At 38.4% G+C, this 24,961-nt stretch overlaps 1 protein-coding gene across 2 annotated transcripts in view; it reads left to right on the forward strand.

The window, feature by feature from the left end:
* The first annotated feature begins 4,402 nt into the window (after positions 1–4,402).
* The window catches only part of Mms22l (MMS22 like, DNA repair protein), a 116,570-nt gene continuing 96,011 nt past the window's right edge, over positions 4,403–24,961 (forward strand). Inside the window, exons 1-9 of one of the 2 annotated variants that reach the window (XM_052176158.1) lie at positions 4,403–4,501; positions 4,762–4,934; positions 5,676–5,801; positions 7,442–7,491; positions 9,805–9,892; positions 9,992–10,172; positions 13,122–13,212; positions 15,665–15,795; positions 19,786–19,899. In XM_052176158.1, coding sequence (XP_052032118.1) covers positions 4,777–4,934; positions 5,676–5,801; positions 7,442–7,491; positions 9,805–9,892; positions 9,992–10,172; positions 13,122–13,212; positions 15,665–15,795; positions 19,786–19,899 — 939 coding nt within the window. In that variant the 5' untranslated portion in view covers positions 4,403–4,501; positions 4,762–4,776. Of the gene's footprint in view, positions 4,502–4,590; positions 4,681–4,761; positions 4,935–5,675; positions 5,802–7,441; positions 7,492–9,804; positions 9,893–9,991; positions 10,173–13,121; positions 13,213–15,664; positions 15,796–19,785; positions 19,900–24,961 lie in introns of those variants that run through there. The other variant, XM_052176159.1, reaches the window with a different exon arrangement.

Consider the following 24,961-nt stretch of genomic DNA (forward strand, 5'->3'; position numbering starts at 1 on the left):
ATCTTAGTTTCTCCATCTATGGTGATTGAGAGTTTTGCTGGATATAGTAGTTTTGGTTGGCATTTGTGTTCTCTTAGAGTCTGCATGAGATCTGCCCAGGACCTTCTAGCCTTCATAGTCTCAGGTGAAAAGTCTGTTGTGATTCTGATAGGTCTTCCTTTATATGTTACTTGGCCTTTTTCTCTTACTGCCTTTAGTATTCTTTCTTTGTTTAGAACATTTGGTGTTTTGATTATTATGTGACGGGAAGTATTTCTGTTCTGGTCCAGTCTGTTTGGAGTTCTGTAGGCTTCTTGTATATTCATGGGCATCTCTCTCTTTAGGTTAGGGAAGTTTTCTTCCATAATTTTATTGAAGATATTTGCTGGCCCTTTAAGTTGTAAATCTTCACTCTCCTCTATGCCTATAATCCTTAGGTTTGGTCTTCTCATTGTGTCCTGGATTTCCTGGATATTTTGGGTTACAAGCTTTTTGCATTTTGCATTTTCTTTAACTGTTGAGTCCATGGTTTCTATGGAATCTTCAGCATCTGAGATTCTTTCTTCTATCTCTTGTATTCTGTTGTTGATATTTGTATCTCTGTCCCCTGATTTCTTCCCAAGGCTTTCTATCTCCAAAGTTGTCTCCCTTTGAGTTTTCTTAGTTGTTTCTACTTCTGATTTTAGATCCTGGATGGTTTTGCTTAGCTCCTTCACTTGCATGTTTGTGTTTTCCTGTAATTCTTTAAGAGATTTTTGTGTTTTCTCTTTCATGAGCTCAGCCTGTTGACCAAAGTTCTCCTGTATTTCTTTAAGAGATTTTTGTGTTTCGTCTTTCATGACCTCAGCCTGTTGAGCAAAGTTCTCCTGTATTTCTTTAAGTGTTTTTTGCATTTCCTCCTTGTTGGCTTTTGTATTCTCCTGGATTTCTTTCAATGATTTTTGTGTTTCCCTTGCAAGGGCTTCTAACTTTTGATCCATTGTCTCCTGAATTTCTTTATGTATGACCTTCATGTGTTCCTGTACCAGCATCATGACCAGTGATTTTAAATCCAAATCTTGTTTTACTGGTGTGATGGGGTATCCAGGACATGTTGGTAGAGGAGAATTGGGTTCAGATGTTGCCATATTGCCTTGATTTCTGTTAGTGACGTTCCTGCGTTTGCCTTTTGCCATCTAGATCTCACTGGTGTTAGTTTATCTTGTCAGTGCTGGACTCACCAGTGCAAGCTGCCCCTTCCCAGTTGGCCTCTGGTGCACAGCTTACCTCCTGCACTGCTTGTAGACAGTGTGCTGCTGCCCAGGCTGTTCAGATCCCAAAGCAGGCACCCGAAGGCTCCAGCTGGGGCCCGCTGGATTCACTGGAGCACACTGACTTCTCCCAGCTGGCCGCCCGGAAGCCCAGCTAGCCACTTGCAGGACTTGGAGATGTAATGCTGCCGCCCAGACTGATCTGGATCCGGAAGCGGAGAGAGTAGAGCTAAGGGCTTCTGCCTGAGGCCTTGCCCCAGATTGTGTCTGTGGAGCAGATGGAGCCCGTGTGCACTCCCAGGGAGTGCCGACGGTGTATGCTACTGTGACCTCCCCTGAGTTCCGCTCACTCCGCTGGGCAGCCGATCTGCCAACCGGGCTATCGCACACAAGGTTAGCCTGGCCGCCCAGTCCCTGAGTCCAGGCAAAAGCCTGGGAGGCCAAGGTCCGAGCAAAGTTCCCCTACGGCTTTGACTGTTAATTGGGTTTGCCAGGTGACTAGGATGGCGGGCGTGTGCGCCCGCGCTCCCTGAAAGCGCCGGGAGAGTCTGCTTTGCTAACAATCACCTGGGCGGGTTGACTCACAGATGGCCCACCAAGCCGCCCAGTTCTTGGGGTCAGTCCTGTGCCTTTTGGGGCCAGGACCCCCGCTTTGTTAGCCTTAGGCTATGCCTGTTACAGGTCTGCCCGCCTGAGCTCTCTGTCGTCCTGCAGGCAAAATGGCTCAGGGTTGTTTTGATTTGCATTTCCCTAATGGCTAATGATGTTGAGCATTTCTTAAGGTGCTTCTCGGCCATCCGAAGTTCTTCAGGTGAAAATTCTTTGTTTAGGTCTGTACCCCATTTTTTAATAGGGTTATTTGGTTCCCTGGGGTCAACTTCTTGAGTTCTTTGTATATATTGGATATTAGCCCTCTATCGGATGTAGCGTTGGTGAAGGTCTTTTCCCACTTTGTTGGTTGCAGTTTTGTCCTTTTGATGGTGTCCTTTGCCTTACAGAAACTTTGTAATTTTATGAGATCCCATTTGTCAATTCTTGATCTTGGAGCATAAGCTATTGGTGTTCTGTTCAGGAACTTTTCCCCTGTGCCCATGTCCTCAAGGGTTTTCCCCAGTTTCTTTTCTATTAGTTTCAGTGTGTCTGGTTTTATGGTGGTCCTTGATCCACTTGGAGTCTTCAACCCTTTTTAAATAGATGACATTTGTTTCATGATGATAGTCTGTATTCCTATGTTCCATGTATACTTTTAATTGTATATTTTTTGTTAGCTTAGTCATGTGCATCAATTAGGTTCAACTGGAAGCTAGTACTATTAAAATCTTTTATAGCTGTATTAATTTTCTATTGTATCATCAATTACAGAGACCCCTCAATTTTCTAATTAAGCTTGTTAGGTGGATGTGGTGATGATTACTTGTAGTCTAAGCTACTGGAGAAGTTGAGACAGGAAGAACAGGAAATTGGGGGCAGCCTGGACCAAATGCCAGCATTTCATCTTTACAAAACAATACTTTTGAATATTTCTGCTATAACAGAAATATTTGGTATATTAACAAATAGTCATTTCTATCTATGGAAATGTATATTTAATGAAATAGTTAACATTGCTATGTCTCGTCAAAATTAAGATAAAAATAATTAAAATTCTGTCGTCTGATTCAAAGAAGAGTCCATAACTCTTTAGTTCATTTCTGACCTGGGCTATATACACCTGAGAGGCCGCACCCTTGCTTTGCGCTTTGGTTCGTTTTGGCCAACAGGTGTGAAACATGGGCTGTGGTAAGAGATTTGAGCATTTAATCCTTTCAGTCTTTTCCCTACTTGGTTGTGTGTGTGTGTGTGTGTGGGGGGGGGGAACACTAGTTATGTTTGTCTGTGCAGGCAATCATTGCTGTGTGACGATAAGTTAGGTGACTGCCTCCTACAGGTATAGGTCTCATTCCTCTCCAGTAATTCGCGTTTATCCTTACTTTTCCACTTAAGAATGATAATGTCTTTTATTAGCTGTGGGTACTTAGTCTTCACATTTTGGGATCCCCAGTAACCATAGGCACAGCATTGTAAGTGGTCATTTCATTAAGTATCACCTTAATTCTCTGTCATTCTTCCCACTCCATGATTCACATATGTTGAATTCACATAATCAACATCAGGTATTTAAACAAAACACAACAGACAAGAGTGTATTGGAATGTTGACAGGAGGAAGAAAAATGGCCGTAGGGTAAATTGTCCCAATTGTGGTGCCAGTGCTCAGTAGTCTCATATTCAGAAAACGTACTGTTGATATAACTGTGGAGGAGACCTTCATGATACAATACTCATCACCAACTATCATCAGCTCTGATTCGGCAGTCAGCAAAAAAGCATCGGGTCTCAGTACCTCAACTGGGCTGCACACACACATCTACCACAACAGCCCTACACTGTGGTGCGATTTCTTTTTCCTCTCACTTCATCCCACGTGTCATTTGAAAATACGTTGTATTTTATGTCACATAAAAAGTTAGGAGTTAGGATAGGCTCCCTATGAAGTGGGACACTCACCTCACAGCAGGCATTTGAATCCCCATCCCCCATCTCAAGACAGTAACAATCGAGCCGACATTAAAGAACACTTTAATAAGGAAAATGGATGGAAAAATAATTGTACAAATTTGTTTAACTCTTGTTCAGATGTCTTGCAAAGGGAGTAAAAGTTATGTCTGAGAAAAAAGCCATCTGACTTATGCAATGTGTCCTAACAAGGGATTCGAGTCTCTTCTCCCTAGTGTTCTGGGTCTCTGCTTCAGAGCAGAAGGCATCCACCACAGGGCAGGATGAGGGTGGACCGGCTGCGGGCGGCCAAGACCGGCATGGGGCTCCCGGGCCTGGCTCGAAGCTGATCCCGGCTGTTCTCCCACCCTCCTCCCTTGCCTCAATCCAGAGCTACGTGTTCATAAAGCGGGTCTCACCTCGCGAACTTCCGAGGTACAGCGAACCAACACGGATCGCTGCCTCTGTCCGGACTTACAGACTCTCGCGAGAGCTCGGCAAGCGCAGGACATTTCCGGGAGGACTCTCGAGAGGGCGGTGCCGGGGGCGGGGCACGCCGTGGCGGGAATTTCGCCTGCTTCCGGTTTTCTCGGGCCGGCGCCGCGCTCCGGGTCTTGGCCTGCGGCGTCTGCATTTGTCCCGCGCGCTCGCCTGCCCCGCACGCCGGCGCTGGGGCGGAGGGAGGCGGCAGGGCTGCGTGCTCCACCCCGGGCGGCCGCGCCTGGAAACCAGCCTGAGGTGCGCGAGGGCCTCAGCACCCACTGCAGCCCGGAGGGAGCGGGGGCGGCGTTGGGAGCCTTGGCGGCTCCGGAATCGGGGGCCGGCCCCCTGGAGGTCCCTGGACCTGTTGCCTTCTCAGCTTCTCTGTTTTAGCGTTGCTTTCGCCATGGGCGGAGGGCACGTTTTGGATCTACGAGGTAGCTCCTGACCCCTCAGCCCCTCGGAAGGTGTCCTTGGAGCCTTCGCGGTAACTCTGCGGAACCGCGGTGTCATTTCAGAGCATGATGTAAATAATGGATGGCCCTTCGGCAGCGTCGGCCTTCCTGACGGACAGCTTAGAGCTGGAGCTGGGAACTGAGTGGTGCAAACCCCCCTGCTTTTCGTGCGCCTTTGACAACAGAGAAGGAAAGTTTTCCGGAGAGTCCTACCTCGCCAGTGGCGCCCTTAAGCGGTACGTAAAACTAGGAATCGAAGATCCCACCCCCACCAGCGTGCGTTATTACTGACGTCTAACCTTAGGCGCTCAGCAAGCCTCGTTCTACGTAAGCTTGGTATATAGAGGGTTCCCGACAGTGTTAGTGCTTTGACTATTACAGACAACTTTCTGGGTAGCGGGATACTTAATTTACTTAAACTGCGTCTAGAGCAGCCCAGTCTTTTGGAACTTGTACTTACTTTTAAGGACAGTAGTCATCTCTAAGTTTTCAGTAGTTTATAAGAAGAACCTGACAGTTTTTGTTGCTCTAGTTTTTTTTTTTTTCCCACTCCTGAGCAACTGCATACAGAATTCATAGACACATTAGTCGAATGAATATTACAGTAAAATTGTTCTTGAATTATTTTGGTAGTGCCTTTTGAGGAAACGTCATTACAGATAGCCATTTTTTTTTGTTGATTTTATGATTATACCTTCTTAATAACTTTAAAACACATTGCATAGCTATGTGATGCCATTCTTCATAATTTGGAATATTTGGTGTTTTAAAAACCCATCGTCTCATTCAAAGATAAAATGTTATGACCTCAGACCACTGTGTATATTGTCTAGAATCCATTTAGGTTTTCTTTTCTGAGTTATATTACTTTTCACCTCTTTTACACAACGTAAGGTGTAAAGCACCCCCCCACACACACACATGTCATTATGTCATGCATAATGATTCATATGATTAAGTCATAATTTTCATTACAGGTTAATTTTAAATCTTGACCCATTACCAACTAATTTTGAAGAGGATACAGTAGAACTATTTGGCTTCCAGTGGGTTACCGAAACAGCACTAGTCTATTCATGTAGAGAGCTCTTTCATTTATTCAGGTATGTGTGTGTGTCTGTTTTTAACTCTAATGCTGTCTAGTTTTATATTGCTACTTTTCCCACTACTGATTACAAAAGTATGGAAATTGCTCTTGTTTTGTTGCTTTGTTGGTGGTCTTACCAGGAAATAATCAAGTAGTAATGACTGATAAATAATGGTTTTAAGGAGTTGCTTATATTGGTAAACAAAATCCATATATATGAGAGTGTGGACACACATGTGTGATCCTAGACATCAAATCTAGGCTATTGTAAATGTTAGGCAAGCATCCTACCACTGAGTACTGAATACCTGCACTGAATAAGTATATTTATGTGTGTATAATCTACATATTCTACATATAACATTGTATATGAATTGTTTTTGATTCTAAGACAGGGTCTCAACTGTAGCCAAGGTGTAACCTAGGCTGATGACCTAAAACTTACAGGGCAGTTCTTTCTTAGCTTGCGAGTGCTGGAATTACAAGCATGAGCTATCATAGATAAAGATTTGAACTACATTCCATGAGCCCTAGTAAAGAGATGTCAGTGTATCTTTGAGGTACTATATGCTGTAATTTTTTTCTTTTTAGGTCAACACAAAAATCATGTTTATGAATGTTTTGAGTGCCTGTATGTATGTGTGGTGCCCATAGAGGTCAGAAGAGGGCATTGGATCCCATGGAACTAGAATTATGGATGGTTGTGAGTTACTACCATGTCTTCTGCAAGAGCAAAAAGTGCTCTTAACTGCTGAGCCATCTTTCCAGCCTTGCATTATTTATTGAGAGAACAAGCTGACCAATTTTTCTGTAATTCTAAACATTGTAGTGAAAGAGTTTGAAGGCAAATAGGAATGATGAAATGGGATTACCATCAGGAATCCTAATAGCTTTACATATGTAATTTTTTTATTTATGTATCTGTTTTAGTTTGCTTTTCTATCACTGTGATTAAAGATGGGGACAAAATGCAACTTGTGGAGAAAAGGGCTTATTTGGCTTACTGGTTTCACTTCATCATCAGGGGAAGGCAAGGCAGGAGCCTGTATGTAGACACTGAAGCGTAGACTACGAAGGAATGCCGCCTTCTGACTTGCTCCCCATTGCTTGCTTAGCCTGGTATATTATACTACCTAGGACCACCTGCCCAGGGCTGGCACCGTCCCCAGTAAGCTGGGCTTCTCATATTATCTCCAGTCATTAATCAAGTAAAGGTCCTTCGACTTTACTATAGGCAAGCTGATGGAGGCATCTTCTCAAGTGAGGTTCTTCTCTCAGATAACTATTTTGTATCAAGGTGACTAGGTATTAATAAGTATAGTAATCCTTTTCATTTTCCGAACCATTATACAAATGGATGGTACAATTTAACATAAAACTTAACCTTAGAATGTTTGATATATCTTGTTTCCTGGAGATAGAAATATCTCATTGAAGTCTGATTTTCAAATAGTTCCTGAGATCTATCCTGAGATCTATCTTCTATAGATACTTTTGTAAGTTTAGACAGAGTTGTATTTTTATGTAATAAACATTACAAAGTGAATTATAACAAAAATGAGTTGGTAGTTCCAGGAGAGCTAGAAACACAGTCTGTGTAATTGCTATGTGCTTTACATTTTGTTAAAGTTTACTCTCTCACATTTTTTAAATCAGGCAACAGATATTTAACTTGGAGTCCTTGTTACAAGTCAACTGTGATTTTGGTAAGTTTAATATGTATTTAAATACACAAAAAGAATACCACTCTATAGACTTGCATAAAAATATGAAGTGTTGTGTCAGAGGATCATGATATAGTGTATTTTATATTCCAAAAGAGTATGACTTTTAAATGTTGTTATAGCTGATATTTATAGTGTTGTTTTTCAATTATGTAGGACTTAAGGTAAATTTGATTGAAAAAAACCTAAACTTTTCTGAGAGAATTATTTCTTTGTGAGGAATTGGTTGGAGAACAAACACAAGATAAAGAAGTTAACAGACCTCTCAGGACTCTTGATCTTTTCCTGCTTTTTAATTCTGTTTTCTTTTGGCATTTAATGGATTGCTGATTTAGTGGAGTAGGGCAGGTGTCTTGTGAAGGAAGTTGAACAGCAGTGTTTTTATGGTAGGCCAGCTGCTTCTCCTTGTAACAGTTTTAGTGCAATGTAGTATTTGAAGTCCTGACTTTGTATTCAACCTAGGTTTTAAACTCTGCTAATACTGTTTCTCTTACTTAACAGGTCCTATCTTATTGATTAGTTTGTGTACAGTTTAAATGCCATGGTGCATGTTATGTGTTTATCTGTGTCTGTCATAATGCCTAGTAATTAGAGATCATCTGGAATATGGTTTTGGTCAAATAGGTTCACTAATTTATCAAAGCATTAAATAAATACACATGCACTTGCTGATTTGTGTAGGATGTAATGGCCATGGGGTTTTATTCTGGATTGGCTGCTGTTAAGGAGCAGAGGCAATTAGATGAGCCACAGGAAGGGAGGCTGGGAGGGTTTTCAGTAATTAAACTGGGCTTAATAGAATGAAGACAGAGATGTTGCCTGTGGTATGTGATTGCATAGAGCCTTATTTCTGTCTTCAGACGTGACTATAAAGGGTTGATTTTTGTCAACCATAGAGTAGTCCTATCTTATTTATTTATTTAATAAAAATTGTTTATTTTCTGGCATCATATTCTAGCTGTTATCACCTGCTAGTTGTTGACTGTTAAGTTTGTCTTGTTTTCATTGGGTGTTAGGAATAAATATAAATTATCATTGTTTTATTGTTTCTAGTGGGAGTTTCATGCCATACATGCCAAGTACTTACTGCCTGGCGCAGAGTTATCCCTTAAGTTCCCAGTTTTGCTTTCAGTTGAGGCAGAGTTGATCTGTCTTAAATATGTGGAGTATGTGTTTAATCATTGTTCATAACCTTGGTGACTGGTGACTTGTTCATCACTGTTTTTTATTGATCTGTTTTTATTGCTTGGTTTTCTTTGGTTCTGTGATACATTTTTCTGTTTCTTTGAATATCTACTAATGTTACATAGTGATCTATGCTATGGATTTTATATATTTGCTTCCAGGAAAGTTCAACATTCACCCTGCTAGTTGTTTTTTTAGTTCTGGCTTGCTATTTAATATTTTTCCTCAATTAGGTCTTTCTGGAGTTTGTTTTCAATTTTGTGAGGGCTTCTACAAGCAGCTTCTAGTAAACTGGCAAACTTTTCTGATGTGTGGTAATTTTTGTTTTTCAGTTCTGCTAATTAAGAACTTGAACTGTCCTAACTGGAATGCAGTTTTATAGAGTTGTTTCCAATGTTCTTTAGTCTAAGGCAGTGTGATCTTGTTTTTGTGATCATGGCTTTCTACCTTTAATTAGTTTTAGGCTCTTGTGTACTATAATATTTACCAGTGTTTTGCATATAGTAGCAATGTATATAATTCTTGGTGATGTGAATGTTAAAAAATTGGGCAAAAAGAGTGGCAGAGGATGAGTTTAAGAGAATTATTGCAATGTTATTTTATATATAAATAATTATAAGGAGTTTTGATTTCATTATAAATATAGTTGGTGACCTTTTATTCATTTTGACTTGAGAGCAACAAGAATTAATTCACAGGGCTAAAGAAATGGCCCTTAAGTAGGTACTACTCTTGTAGAAGAACCATATATATCTCTAATAAACATCAGTTTTGGGGAGCTCACAACCACCTTTCACTCCAGCATTAGGGGCATCTGATGGTCTCCCTGGGTACATGCATATACCACACATTAATACAATTAAAAGAAAAGTGATACTTAATATACATTTTAAGTAAAATTTGCAAATAGATTATAGCAAGGTGAAACAAAGTCCTATTGTGGGTTCTGTTGTGGTATGAGAGACTAGAGAACGTAGGTATTACAAGGTATATTGGTTGTAAACTTAGTAAGACTTATAGGGTAGATTTTAAGTTAAGTCTGTAAAAAATTTTGGCCATTGTTCACTGACATTGTTTAAGCTATCCTTGATAGTATCTGTTTCCTTTTAGGGAAGATAGCCACCTTGCACGCCAAAGCGGACAGTATTAGGCAGCAATGTGTAGTGTTTCTTCACTACATTAAAGTTTTCATCTTCAGGTAGGATAACAGATGAGTATTTTTATTGTTACTTCGTTGATATCTGTGGGTGTATCCACACAGACTCTTGTATATTGATTCTCTCTAATGACGTTTCAGGTGTCTAAAAGTACAGGAAGTGGAGAGCCACGGTCTCCCTGCCCATCCCTACGAGGCTTTGGAAGCTCAGCTTCCCTCCCTGCTGGTCGATGAGCTTCGAGGATTACTTCTGTATATCGGACATCTAGCTGAACTTCCCAGTGTTACTCTAGGAGCATTTGTAAATCAAAACCAGATTAAGGTTTGATTAGTTTATTTTTTAAATTATCCAACTTTTTTCTCCCCCAAGAAAAAGTATTATTCAAGAATAAGAAGAATTGGTACATGTGTGGCATGAAATGAAGCTCTGATCTGCTTGTTAATTATGTCTTTTTACTATATATGTGCCTTACCCTAGTCTCTAGTTACACAGCATTTTTAACTTCCAAGAGATATGGGGAGAATTAAATGATTGGAATGCCTGAAGTGTGTAAAATAATACCCTGTATCAATAGCTGTTCTTCATTCAACAGTGTAAATGCTTAGACGTTTCAAATAAAAATTAACATGTTTGAATTTTCTGTCATTCTCATTGATAAAGGTTTAGGCAAATGTCATGTCATTTATATGTTACAGTAAATTTAAGAAAGACAGTTTATCACTCTTTCTTTTTATTTTTAATTTTTTTTTAAAGAAAGTGTCTTTAAATCAGAGGTTTTCCTCAGGATGACCTTGAACTTCAGATCGGTCTGCCTTTTTGCCCTTGTAAGTGTTGAGCTTACGGACCCAGACTGTCAGACCCAGTTTATGAAATGCTGGAAAATGTCCTTGGGTCTTTATGTGTACTGGCAAAGTACACTACTAACTATATACCCTTAGCCTCAAGGGAAAATCATACGGAAAAATACACTTTCACATCTGGGCCCTAATATCCCAGCTTAGTGGTAGTTTATCACATTCATAGTATTGGGTCCAATCCCCAATACTCCAAAGAGGAAGAAATGTCCACTTTGAAGTCCACATCTACGTATTCCTAGCTCTCAGACTTTTTTGGAATGTGATTGGTTGTTTTAAATATGCTTCTTTCTACCAGTGATAAACAGTTACTCTGAAGTTTGATTTTCTTTTTTAAAATTGCTATTAATATTACAGCCTAGCTCGGGGAGAGTGATCCCCAGCATAGGAAGACTGTTGTGGTATTTGTTCAATTTCAATAAAAATTATTTGTAGACCCTGCCCCCCCAAAAAATATTACAGCCTAGCTTATAGGTAAATAACAGGTAAATTCTGCATATGAAAATTGGGGCATATATAAATGAGAAATTATGGTAATTTATGAGATTCTCTGAACTTTTAACTCCTTCTATTGCATTTGGGTTACTAATATCAGTAACTAGGTTTTTAGTAACATGATACTAATCAAAATTTATATTTTGGGGGACACTGATGATAAAAGTGATATTGAGATCAATATGTAAGAATAAAAAGTGTTCTAAAAGAATTTATAGGTTAATGTATTTAATCCAAAGAGAGCAACTCAATACTTGTTTTTTAAAGCCTGTCATATGCTAAAGGTATGTGTGTAGTTCGTAGAGGAAAAGTAATTTCCTTTTCTGTGTTTTTGTATATTGGAGTAGTTATATTTTCTTGATAACCTTCAAATGCATAAGAAAATAAACATGAATAATATATCAGCAGAAAGTAGCCTTTGTTCTGAGATTTTGTGGACATTTTGATTTGGTAGACTTGAACTAGTTTATTTGAGGCCTATAATATTATATACTAAATCAGGAGAGCTTCTTATTCTTAAAATATAAAATATATACCAAAATATTATTCTGCAATGAAATAATTTTTAAAAATATAAGATCTTTATATATATAGTATATAATCTTGTGTACATATGAAGAGCATTTTAGCTTCTAGTTCCAATTGAGTATCCAAAATATTTATCTTAGAGATATTACTTATTAGATATTATATATTACAAGTAGTTTCTTCTATTTCTTTGGTTTTTTTCACCAATTAATTTTTGAGATGATTGAGGATTCGTGTGTGTGTGTGTATGATTATATTTGTTGATTCTTTTTTTTAAATATTGTGTTATTTATGCTGTTAAAAAGCACTTTGGTTTCTATATTTATAGGTGCCATTCATTTCTTTTAAAATGTGTAGGGGGCAGGGTGCTAAAGAGATGCTTCAGAGGTTTAAGAGCATGGGCTGCTTTCCAGAAGACCTGGGTTTGATTCCCAACAACCACATGATGGCTCTCACAAACATCTGTAACTCCAGTTCCAGGGAATCTGATGTACTCTTCTGGTCTCCAGGGTCACTAAGCATATACATGGTGCATATGCATACATGCAAGCAAAATACCTGTATGCATTATAATTTAAACAATATGTAGGGAAACAGGAGATCTGATATTAGTTTCTGTAAATGGATGTGAACACTATTAATGGGGTACATTTTCCTCATTGATTTGAAATGTCATATTTGTTTCTCTCTTCCCTGTTCTGCTTATTTTCTCTTCCTGTTCCACTGTGTTATTAGTCTAGCATTTTCGTTAGTTTGTAATGACAAGGAAAAACCCATGTCATTTTTTCTCTACATTTTTCAGTGGAACTTGTTAATGTCACTTGTTTTTACAGTGATACTCAGTATTGACAGTTGGTAACCCAGTGCAGCTAAGAGCTAAAAATTCTGACTTTCGATTTCAGTAGAATTGTTTGAATGTTTAATGGTGGATTGAGAGATAAAATTCTTTAACTTTGTGAAGATGACTGTATGGTTGGTATGATAATTTGAAGTTCACTTTTTTATCTCTTATCATTCCTATGCACTCACTATATATAACTCACTTTAATATGCATTAAAGAATATTTCTTAGATAAGTTCTAAAGCAAAAACTATGTTTTAAAGATTTCTTTGCAGCCCTGTGGCTAAGTAGAATCAGTGGTTGGTTGGAAGGAGTCTGTACTGTCCAGTCTCTTCAACCATCTTAAGTGTGTGCCTGTATTAAACCAGAAAGAAAAAATGTATCCTTTCAAGGATCTCCAGTGAAAGAATTCTCTAGTCAAAGACAAGTTTTTTCCCTGAGACTTTGAATAACAAGTTGGTTCTTTATCTGTGTGCATGGGGTTCTGTGATGTGGTGCGAAATACCTAGTGAAGTATGAGTTTTAATTCATACTTGATAATGTCATTTGCAGCTCTTTCCTCCATCATGGCATTTATTACATCTCTACTTAGACACCCACTGGCTGGTGTTGGAAATACTGCATATGCTGGGAGAAAAATTGAGTAAGTTGATGAATTTCTTGTCTTAATTCTTTTTAAAAATCTTAAGGATTGATTGATTGATTGATTCTTTTTAAAAAATCCTAAGATTGAACTATTGGTTGGTTGGTTGACTGATTGATTGATTGATTGATTCATTCATTCATTCATTCATTCATTCATAATTTTAGAATGAAATTAGTCAGCTGAGTATGCTAACATAATCTCAGCTCATAGGAAGCTGAGGCAGGAGTATCCTGAGGCCAGCCTGGATTTTATGCTAAATTCTGGGTCAGCCTGAAAGAGCCGGTTCAAAAGAAAATAAACAGTTGTATTGCATTATAAGTACTTAGTGGTGTTAAAAAAAAAAAGAGTAGTTAAGTGTTTATGCCTCTCTTTCACCCAGGGTGTCAGCAGATTGTGGGTGCATGTGCATGTTTGTGTGTGTGTTGAGACAAAGTCTCTTTCTCTTGGGGAAGGGGCAGTTTTTTTCCTGCGTAGTTCTGGCTGTCCTGGAACTCCCTGTGTAGATCATACTTGCCTCAGACTCACAGATATTCACCTGCTTCTGCCTCCCAAGTGCTACATTTAAAGGTATGGAGCACAGCTGTCTGGCTGAGACCAAGTCTCTTACTGACTTAAGTTGGACAAGCCATTTTGGCTAAACTGATTGACCAGCAAGTCCTCAGAGTCTCCCTTCCCTACCATTGGATTATCCACCAATGGTGCCTTTTGCTGGGGTGTTAGGGATCAGAACTAGGGTTTTTGTACTGATGTAGCAGAATTTTAACCATTAAGATACCTCCTCAGAATTCTTAGGCAAATGGATGGAGCTGGAGAATATCATACTAAGTGAGGTAACCCAGACTCAAAAGATGAATCATGGTATGCACTCACTAATAAGTGGATATTAACCTAGAAAACTGGAATACCCAAAACATAATCCACACATCAAATGAGGTACAAGAAGAACGGAGGAGTGGCCCCTTGTTCTGAAAAGACTCAGTGAAGCAGTATAGAGCAAAATCAGTACAGGGAAGTGGGAAGGGGTGGGTGGGAGGACAGGGGGAGGGAAGGGGACTGATGGGACTTTCAGGGAGTGGGGGTCCAGAAAAGGGGAAATCATTTGAAATGTAAATAAATATATCAATAAATTAAAAAAAAAAAGATACCTCCTCAGCTCCCAGGTAGCAGCTTTTTAGAGATCTATTTGTGAAAGTGCCTGTGGTCCAGTTTTTCCAGGGCTGCGTGCTTCATATCTACTACACTTATTACCCATGTCTGCTTTTTAACAATATATTTTGATATTTTTAAATGTTGTAAGTAATATTTCCCAGAAAACACATAATACATCTAGCTTTAATCTGTATATATGTTCTATAACATATTTCCTTAGACATAGAACAGAACATTGAAGTCTTGACATTAATTATAATGTTGCTTTACTTAAACACTTGTCAGTAATGGATTTATGTGGCTAATATATGGAAAGAGATACCAAATGTCTTTTTTTTATTCAGTGGCTTTTTTGGTTATCAGTTAACATCAGCATCTTTACATAATTTTAATTTTCTATTATTTGCCTTGTCTTTTATTTTTGCAAATTTTCTAACTTTGTTTTAAAAGCTTGTATATATGGATTTTATACTTCAGATGCTGTGATATATTTTGTTCATTTGGTCTTTTTTTCCTTGAGACAAGAGTTTCACTTAACCATTTACCCCTGGCTGACCTCAGTCTGTAAACCGGGCTGTCCTGGAGCTCAGAAAGATCCACCTGCCTCTGGAGTGCTGGGATTAAAGCATGAGCTACCATACCTGGCAAATGCTGTGGGGTTTTTGTTTTGTTTTGTTTGGTTTGGTTTTGGTTTTGGTTTTTGAATTTTGCTGATGACATTTTAGTTTCCAAAGGCATCTATATATCAATACTTGGTTTTGTTTATGTATGTATATAACTACATAGACACAGTGTATTCCCAGACTTAAAAAAAATGATTATATTCCATCTATTTAGAACAATATTTAAGTGGACACACTGTGATGTTGGCACAGGTTTTGGTTATTGTTTACCATGGTTTGCTCTGTTTTATGCCACAAAACAATTATAAGTGTTAAGCATACCAGCATCAGTTAAAAAAAAAAATTAATGTTTTAGCTTCTTTGTTCTTAGAGTTGTAGAAGAGCACTTTTTTTTGTGTTTTTCTTTTATTTTAAAGTGACAGAGCAATAATGCTTTTCAAAGTTGGTCTCATTAATACAAAGAAAGTTAATTAAACTGAATATAGACTTGGAAGAGGTTTTTAGGTAATACATGAACCCAAAATTGGTCATTCTCAAATTTAATTTACTTAGAACAAAACAAAAATCCTAAAATTGTATTTTACTTTAGAAGAATCTGAAGAGGTAAAATCATTTTTTTTTCTTGTGAGAGTTAATATAATATGAGATTTTAAAATAGATTTTATTTTATTTTCCAGAACAAGTTGTTTATGGTCGTCAGTTTATTGGTCAGGCAGGTGACAGTTTAACCAATGTCAGCCTCTTTGAAGATCACTGTGAACATCTTTTCTGTGACTTAATATGCCTGTCACTCAACAGATATGACAAGGTAATGCTGCGAGAGTTCATGTGTTAATGACAATAATCCTTAATACATGTGTTTTAATACATAAGAATTTGAAATAGTTCCTATGTTAATGTTTCTTGTTTTGTATTTGGTTGCTAATATTTTGGAGCTAGATGTGACAAAAAATGGATGCAAATGTTTACAATAGGCTGGAATTTGTCTTACATGTTAATTTTTAAAGTGGTAGATTAAAATAGTACATATTAATGTTATATATTAATAACACATTTTAATAAGTATATACATTACATAATGCTCAAATCAGGTTAAATATTTATCAAATATATATCATTGTGGTAAAAACATTCAGACTGCTTTGTTCTAGCTTTTCAAAATTCTTTTCAAAATACATAGTGTAGAACTATCTCACTGTGTATATCAGTGTCTTGGAACTGTTAATCCCGCTTACTTGTAGGTTGAGGCATGTTTACTTTGCCTTATAATGAATGCAAGTTCATTTCTAAATTTCTATTAGGGGTGTGTGTGTATGTGTGTGTGTGTGTTTGTGTTAGTGTTAGTACGTGTATGTTACTGTGTTAGGTGGAACAGATACAAGTAAACTGAGGTTCATTCTAGCATATACTCAAAACAGGTGTTGAGTCATGAATGTTATACCAGAAGGTGCTTGCACTAATGCCCTTTTTACTTTCTTTAGCGTCTATTATACTCTTGGGCCTATTTTAGTAGTTGTGACAGTTTCTTTTTTATTTTTATTTTTTATTTAATAAAATTTATTTTAAAATATACAACTCAGTATGCCATTGTTTTAAGTCATCAAAGTAATTTATAATAGTTAAATGCCTCTTAAATATAAATGATATCTTTTGAAGCTAAAAGTAATATGCACTCAACCAATTTTTAAAATCTGTTTGGAACATTAAACATGATAGAAGTAGAAAAAAATCTCTTATGAAGTTTTCTATAAAAGGAAATTAGGACAAGTTCCCGATTAGACGGAACCATTCCATCTCCAAGGGAGAATACTCAGCATAACGGTGGCTTCATAGAATGAATTGGCTAGTGTTCCATTTGTATTGGTATTAGGTCTTCTTTGAAGGTCTGATAGAATTCTGCACTAAACCCATCGAGAGCTTTCAAGTGTGCTGTTAAACTGCTAGTGTATGTTCTCTCCAGTTTCCTTTTGGAGGCTCTCAGAGATGAGTTTTCCTCTTAGCCCTGCTTTCATTGGGTCCCATAATGTCCCATTGTGCCTCATTTTCTTTATATTCTAAAAAGTCTTTAATTTCTTTATTTCTTCCTTGACCAAGTTATTATTGAGTAGAGCGTTGTTCAGCTTCCATGTGTATGTGGGCTTTCTATTGTTTTTGTTGTTATTGAAGAACAGCCTTAATCTGTGGTGATCTGATAGGATGCATGGGATTATTTCAGTCTTCTTATATCTGTTGAGGCCTGTTTTGTGACCAGTTATGTGGTCAGTTTTGGAGAAAGTGCCATAAGGTGCTGAAAGGAAGGTGTATTCTTTTGTTTAGGATTTAGGATAAAATGTTCTATAGATATCTGTTAAATCCACTTGGTTCATAACTTCTTTTAGTTTCACTGTGTCTCTGTTTAGTTTGTGTTTCTATGATCTGTCTATTGCTGAGAGTAGGGTGTTGAAGTCCCTCACTATTATTATGTGAGGTTCAGTGTGTGCTTTGAGTTTTAGTAAAGTTTCTTTTATGAATGTGGGTGCCTTTGCATTTGGAGCATAGATGTTCAGAATTGAGAGTTCTTCTTGCTAGATTTTTCTTTTGATGAGTATGAAGTATCCTTCCTTATCCTTTTTGATAACTTTTGGTTGAAAGTTGCTTTTATTTGATATTAGAATGACTACTCCAGCTTATTTCTTGAGACCAATATCTGGGAAAATTGTTTCCAGCCCTTTTACTCTAAGGTAGTGTCTTTCTTTTGACACTGAGGTGCTTTTCCTATATGGAGCAAAGTGGTGGGTTCTGTTTATATCAAATCTGTTATTCTATGTCTTTTTATTGGGGAATTGAGTCCATTGATGTTAAGAGATATCAAGAAATAATGATTGTTGTTTCTTGTTATTTTTGTTGTTAGAGATGGAATTACATTTGTGTGGCTATCTTCTTTAGGGTTTGTTGAAAGATTACTTTCTTGTTTTTTCTAGGGTGTAGTTTGCCTCGTTGTGTTAGAGTTTTTCTACTATTATCCTTTGTAGGGCTGGATTTGTGGAAAGATAATGTATAAATTTGGTTTTGTCGTGGAATATCTTGGTTTCTCCATCTATGGTAATTGAGAGTTTTGCTGGGTATAGTAGTCTGGGCTGGCATTTGTGTTCTCTTAGGTTCTGTATGAGGTCTGCCCAGGATCTTCTAGTCTCTGGTGAAAAGTCTTGTATAATTCTGATAGGTCTGCTTTTATATGTTACTTGGCCTTTTTCCCTTACTGCTTTTACTATTTAATAATTTAATAATTTGTTTTGTGCATTTGGTGTTTTGACAATTATGTGATGGGAGAATTTTCTTTTCTGGTCCAATCTATTTGGAGTTCTATAGGCCTCTTGTATGTTTATGGGCATCTCTTTCTTTAGGTTAGGGAAGTTTTCTTTAATTTTGTTGAGTATATTTACTGGCCCTTTAAGTTGGGAATCTTCACTCTCTTCTATACCTATTATCCTTAGGTTTGGTCTTCTCATTGTGTCCTGGATTTCCTGGATATTTCGGGTTAGGAACTTTTAGCATTTTGCATTTTCTTTGACTGTTGTGTCAATGTTTTCTGTGATATCTTCTGTGATTTTCTCTTCTATGTCTTGTATTCTACTGGTGATGCTTGCATCTATGACTCCTGATCTCTTTCCTAGGGTGTCTATTTCCAGGATTGTCTACTTTTGTGACTTCTTTATTGTTTCTATTTCCATTTTTAGATCCTGGATGGTTTTGTTCAATTCCTTCCCCTGTTTGGTTGTGTTTTTCTGTAATTCTTTAAGGGATTTTCATGTTTCCTCTTTAAGGGCTTCAAGCTGTTTACCTGTGTCCTTCTGTTTTTCTTTAAGGGAGTTATTTATGTCCTTCTTAAAGTCTATCATCATCATGAGATGTGATTTTTATATCAGAGTCTTGCTTTTCTGGTGTGTTGGGGGATCCAGAATTCACTGTGGTGGGAGAACTGGGTTCTGATGATGTCAAGTAGCCTTGGTTTCTGTTGTTATGTTTTTGCCCTTGCTTCTCCCCATCTCGTTATCTTTGGTGTTAGCTGGTCTTGCTGTCTCTGACTGTGGCTTGTTCTCCCCTACAAGCCTGTGTGTCAGAACTCCTGGGAGACCAGTTCTCTCCAGGAGTAATTTGGGTATGGAGAGCTGTGGCACAGGGTCAGCTCCAGTGTGCAGACAGAAACTGAAAGGCTTCTCTTCCATGCTCTTCTTGGTTCCTGTGTCCTGATGACTCAGGGTGGGTCCCTCTTTGGCCAGGAATTTGAGCAGAAGTGGTGGTCTTACCTGTGCTCACAGATGCGTCAGCAGTCCTGGGAGACCAAGCTTTCTCTAGATTGTATTTGAGTATGAAGTGCTGTGGCACAGGATTAGGGTGCAGATGGAAACCGGAAGGATCCTGTCCCAGGTTGCTCCTTGGTTCCTTTGTCCTGAGGGTGCTGGGCGGTCACCTCTGAACAGAAGTGGTAGTTGTGCTCACAGGTGTGTACACATCCCTTGGAGACCTGCTTTCTCCTGGCAGTATTCGGGTATGGAGCACTGTGGAATAGGATCAGCAACAGGTGCAGATGAGACAACTTATTTCTAACAGAATTTTAAAGTGTAGTGATTTGCCAATTCTTGAACAGTTTTCTTTTTTGTTTCTTTAGCTGAAAATTAGTTTATCGTGTACTTTGGTTGTAAAAGGAACTTTTAAAAAAAGTTAGTGAAATGATACTTTTTCTTAAATTGAGAAAATATTTTAACTCTTTATAGCAATCATCTGTGTGGCATGTAAATAGCTCTGCTTCTTTTTGTAGGTTATGCCTTCAGAAGCATTACTGATTAGTCACTACCCATGCTCCTGTGTTAAAGAATTATGGGTTCTACTTATTCATCTTCTAGACCACAGAAGTAAATGGTCTGTTACAGAAGTAAGTTGGAAAATTGATATTTACTTGTGACTAGCTTGTATGTTGAATTCCATATGTAGAAGAATGGCTACTCAAAGCATGCTTAATATTATGTTTGCATACTAGAATATTCTGTATTAGCCTGTATCTTCCAGAGAATGGGCATCAATAGAATAAATAAGGACCTTCTAAGAGATTGTTCTAACTTCTAACGTTGTTATAGAAGCTGGTCCTAGCATGTATGCGGCAAACTGGTGACCCAGGAGAGCTGTCTACACAAGTTTCAGTCTGAGTCCAAAGGCCTAAAAGCCTGAGAGCCAGCAGATCTAGTCTCATTTCATATTTGAAGGGAGGGGGGAAAATCTCTTCACCAACTTGAAGAAATCTTGTACAGCAGCTTTTTAATTTCAGTAACTTGTTTGGTTAATGGAGGGATTCACATACATTAAGGAGGGCAATATGCTTTACTGAGCCTACCAATTTAAATGTTAACTTCAGAAAAATTTTAAGTGTGTATCCAGTATAACATTTAATCTACTATCTAGGACTAGTGCCTGATGAAGTTGACACAACAAATATTTTGCATTATTTATGCGTGTGTGTGTGTGTGTCTGTGTGTGTGTGTGTATGTGTGTGTGTGTGTATACACATAGTAGAATGAGGAAGAATCTGAAGAAATATGATTTCCCTAATACATTGGGAAATGAAATGAGCAAAATACAAAGGATTGTAGTATATCATCTTTTATGTAGGAAAGCAGAGAAAAAGGTGTGTGAGCACATGTCATGTGCTGGTATACTCAAATACTGGAATGACAAGAAGCCATGGACTTAGTGAATTAAAATAATAAATTGCTGGGTGCTAATATAGAAGTTTATCAGCAGTGCGGCTGGAGAAGCCAGAGATAGAGCCACTCTATCTATCTCTGCCTAGTGGATCTACACTAGGGAACCTGAGAGTTATTTTCAGAGAGCTCTTCTGAAAGTGAAGCTGGAATTCCTGACTTCAGCTCAGAAAAGCATTTCAAGATGAGTCAGTGTGAGGTAGAGTTGGAGGTTTTGTTGTTGTTGTTTTGTTTTTTAAGATTATAATTGCATCCTTTCTTTCTTTCTTTTTTTTAAAGATTTATTTATTATTATATATAAGTACACTGTAGCTGTCTTCAGACACCCCAGAAGAGGGCATCAGGTCTCCTTACGGATGGTTGTGAGCCATCATGTGGTTGCTGGGATTTGAACTCAGGACCTTTGGAAAAGCAGTCAGTGCTCTTAACTGCTGAGCCATCTCTCCAGCCCACATTATTTCTTAACTCCAAACCTCCTTATCTACTCCTTAACTGTGACCCCCTCTTCTCATTCAGATTCACAGCCTCTTTTTCTTTAATGTTGTTTCATATATATTTGTGAGTATTGGTGCTTTTCTCTGGGGAAGATTCTTTTCCCACTATTATCATTCCTTCGTTGCCTATAATTCTTTGTGTGGGGTTGAATCCTCCAGAACATTCCTCCTTCCACATTAGTATGTCTCTTGGTGTCATCCTTTTTCTGAATGTGTTTAGGCAGCCATGTTGATGGCAATTTATGGGTGTGGCTTCCCTGACTCTGCAAACTTTCTGTTTCTCTGACTTAACAATCTTCATCACCACCATCCCCTTCTGAAATGATCCCTGGTCTTTTAGGTGCATTAATTTGTTGTAGATGTTATCAGATTGGGCTGGGCTCTACCACTTTGCATTTTTTCAGTTGTGTTTTTTTTGTAATAGTCTGGATTTGTTGGAATAAGTTTCTTTAACAGGAGTGAGAAATAGATGTATCTGTGGGTATAAGAACAGTTTTAGAATGTAGTTATACATTAAGTCCGGGGCAATGCAGCTTTGTCTTTGTTTTATTACTACACTAGCCCAGAGAAGTTGGCTAGGTCTCTAGTACCAGGTGTCATTCCTTCTGAGTAGGTCTTAAGTCCAATTAGAGAGCTGTTGGCTACTGCCAGGGCATGTGTACCAATGCTCCATCCTATGACTGTCATCCCTGTTGGTTGTTGTAGTTCATAGTTGTCATAGCTGGTAGCGCTATTCGTTGCTTCCTTCTGTTGGAAACTATCATGGAACCTTCAGGTACCATGAAAGCTAGTCCTTATGGAGGAGGGGGTCAAATTGACCTTGGGTCCTTTGCCCCCTGTGCCTCAAGTGTGTCATATCTTCAGTTTTAAAGGCGCATCTTCTCCCTGTTGTGGGGAAGCAACCACAGGCATTAGCAAAATGTTAGAAGTCTCATGTGCAAACCTGAACAGCAATTCAATAGAGGACTTCTCTTGCCTGGTATTGAGTTTTACTGTTTATTTTGTTGAGTTAGATATTGTATTAATCAAGATTCTCTAGAGATACAGAATTCATAAAATGAGTCTCATATAAAACTTGAAATTGGTAACCACTGATGTTCTTTCAATTGATGTTACATTACATGATAAAGACATCAGGAAAGAAAATACAAATACCTGCACAAACACATTCTTAACAAAATACTGTAGCATGGAGTTTGCTTGGCTTCATGCTCCCTGCAGTCGTGCTTCCAGCCACCTGCCCCACAGCTCTTTGTATCTGAGAATGACAGACACACACACACATTTGCTTACTTTTGAAATGCCCTGGCTTCTCAAAGTCTGGGCAGTTCTAATCCTCCCATGGCTAGCATACTTTTCCCTTTGGAACTTTGGGCAGCCCTTTTGGGGAGCTACTTTCCCTTTCCAAATTACATTTAGGATAATCACCCATTCAACTCTAAAACTGATTCCTCTCCCCCTGAGTCATAGCTATTTTCCTCTCTCCTCTCCTGCATCCTCACGAGATCTAAGTGCCCTGCCCCCATCTTCCTTTTCCCAGTCATTGGCCACTGTTATCTTTATTGATTGATCAAAAAAAACCAATTGGGGACAAGGTTCTTCAGCACTTGGACATGAAGATTTCCCATTAAATTTGTAGACCAGGATAGTCTAGAACTCACAGAGATCCACCTACTTGCCTTTGCCTCCTGTGTTCAGGGATTAAAGGCATGTGCTACTACCACCTGGCTTTTTTTTTTTTTAAATGCCTTAATTCTTTGAGGTTTATTATTTTAGATTTCGTGTCTTGGGATTTATCAAGGGTGAAGATCATCAACAAACATTTTTACAGGGCTCTTGGGTCTGTAGCAGAGAGAATGACTTCTCTTAAATATTTATTTATCTATTTATTTGTTTGTTTGTTTACTGAACGATCTGGGATGAGGATTGTTATTTCTGTGTCTGATATGAATAGAGAAGGCTAGGTAGAAGAAAGGATATGTGTGGGTCAGATTTAATCTAGAGGTTAGCTATGGCTTAGGCTAATGATGTTAAGCAGACATAGACTAGGCTGGTTTGCAGGATCCAGCTGTGGTCCAAGCCTGGATTTGGGTGTAAATCTGAGCATTTGGGGGAACAGGAGGAGGGCAGGATCAGGTGGACTCACTAGGCTAGATGTGGAGAAGAGTGAGTTAGATCTGGCTGCGTGGAGAGGTTGTAATGTTGCGTGGAAGGGGCCTGGGAACAAGGTAGAGCTTGGTGGAAGGAGGCTTTGGAGTTGCTTATGGTACAGGCAGCATGGCTGGATTAGTTTCCAGTTTGGGCACTGGAAAGGGACCCAAGCTCTACCTGGGGCTTTGTGGAAGGGAAGGATGTGCAGGATAGTTATGTGGTTCTTAGTAGTTTGTTTGTTCTGTTGTAAACATAGGCATTTAGGAAGAGGACTTAGGCAAAGTCTACAAGTAACCCAAGAGCCACAGTGTGGTCTTCTCAAGAGCAGGTATCCCTTAAGTATCTTAATAATAGCTATGTGCGTATAATTTTTGAGACTTTTGATATTATATCTCAAAGGGTTGTAGAAGGAGCTTAAATGAGTTAAGGATAGCTCTAAATGTGCAGCCTTAATTTAAATGAGTTGATGCACTAAGTAGTTCCAGATGTGCTTCCATGATATTACTGCTTTTAGAGTAAAACTCAAAGTCACAGGGGTGGATGTGGAGTTTAAAAAAAAGTATGTTGTTATTATAAGTATAATCTCAATCTTCTAATGCTCCAACCCTTTAATGTAGTTCCTCATGTTGGGGTGACCCCAACCATAAAATTATTTTTGTGGCTACTGCATAACTCTAATTTTGCTACTGTTATGAATTGTAATGTCAAATATCTGTGTTTTCTGATGGCCTTGGGCAGCCTGAGTCATTTGACTTTCCAGAGGGGTCATGACCAACAGGTTGAGAACCACTGATTTACATAGTTTTGTGAAATTTCCAGAAAACTGCAGGTTTATATATGTGAAAGTACAAAGCTGTACTCTAGCATAAACTTTAAGCTTTGTTTTTTTTCTATTTTACCTTTCTTAACTTGAAGTATCTCTACCAAAAATGAAATATTGTCTCTATATTGGAAATATTCATAGCAATGTTAACCATGCTGGAACTTTTAAAATGTCTTTATTTACTCTTTGATTATTTCATACAACATAAATTTGAAAGAAATTCTTTCTTCTTCACAAATTCCTTCCAGATCCCTCCCCACTTTCCTACTCATCCAACTTCATGTTCTTTCGCCTTAAAAAAAAAAAGGTACACACACACACACACACCACCACCACCACCACCACCACCACCACCACCACCACCACCACCACCACCATCATCATCATCTTAAGAGTTCATTTTGCATTTTCTTACTTATCTAAGCGTGGGGCCTGCTCTTGAGTGCCGTTGATACCCACAGTGCCATTTGGAGTGGGACTTTGTGCTGCTTTGCTCTCCTCAGTGCTGGAATGTTGCCAGGCTTGGGCTTGCGCAGGCCTTGTTCACGCTGTCAGTTTCTGTTGTGCTGGTTGCTTGACTCTGAACTGGCAGCAATCCTCAAACACAAATGAAGGTCTTTTTTCCCCTCATATTTCCTTAATTTTCTGTGTCTTTCTACCCTGCTTCAAAATAATTTTAGTGTGGCTTTTCATTTATCTCTAATTTTATAATAATTGTTTCCTATGGACAAAAATACTGTGTTTAGAAAGTGCACTGATCAGAATATAAAA

Source organism: Apodemus sylvaticus, chromosome 3, assembly GCF_947179515.1.
Source record: "Apodemus sylvaticus chromosome 3, mApoSyl1.1, whole genome shotgun sequence".
Classification (NCBI taxonomy): Eukaryota; Metazoa; Chordata; class Mammalia; order Rodentia; family Muridae; genus Apodemus; species Apodemus sylvaticus.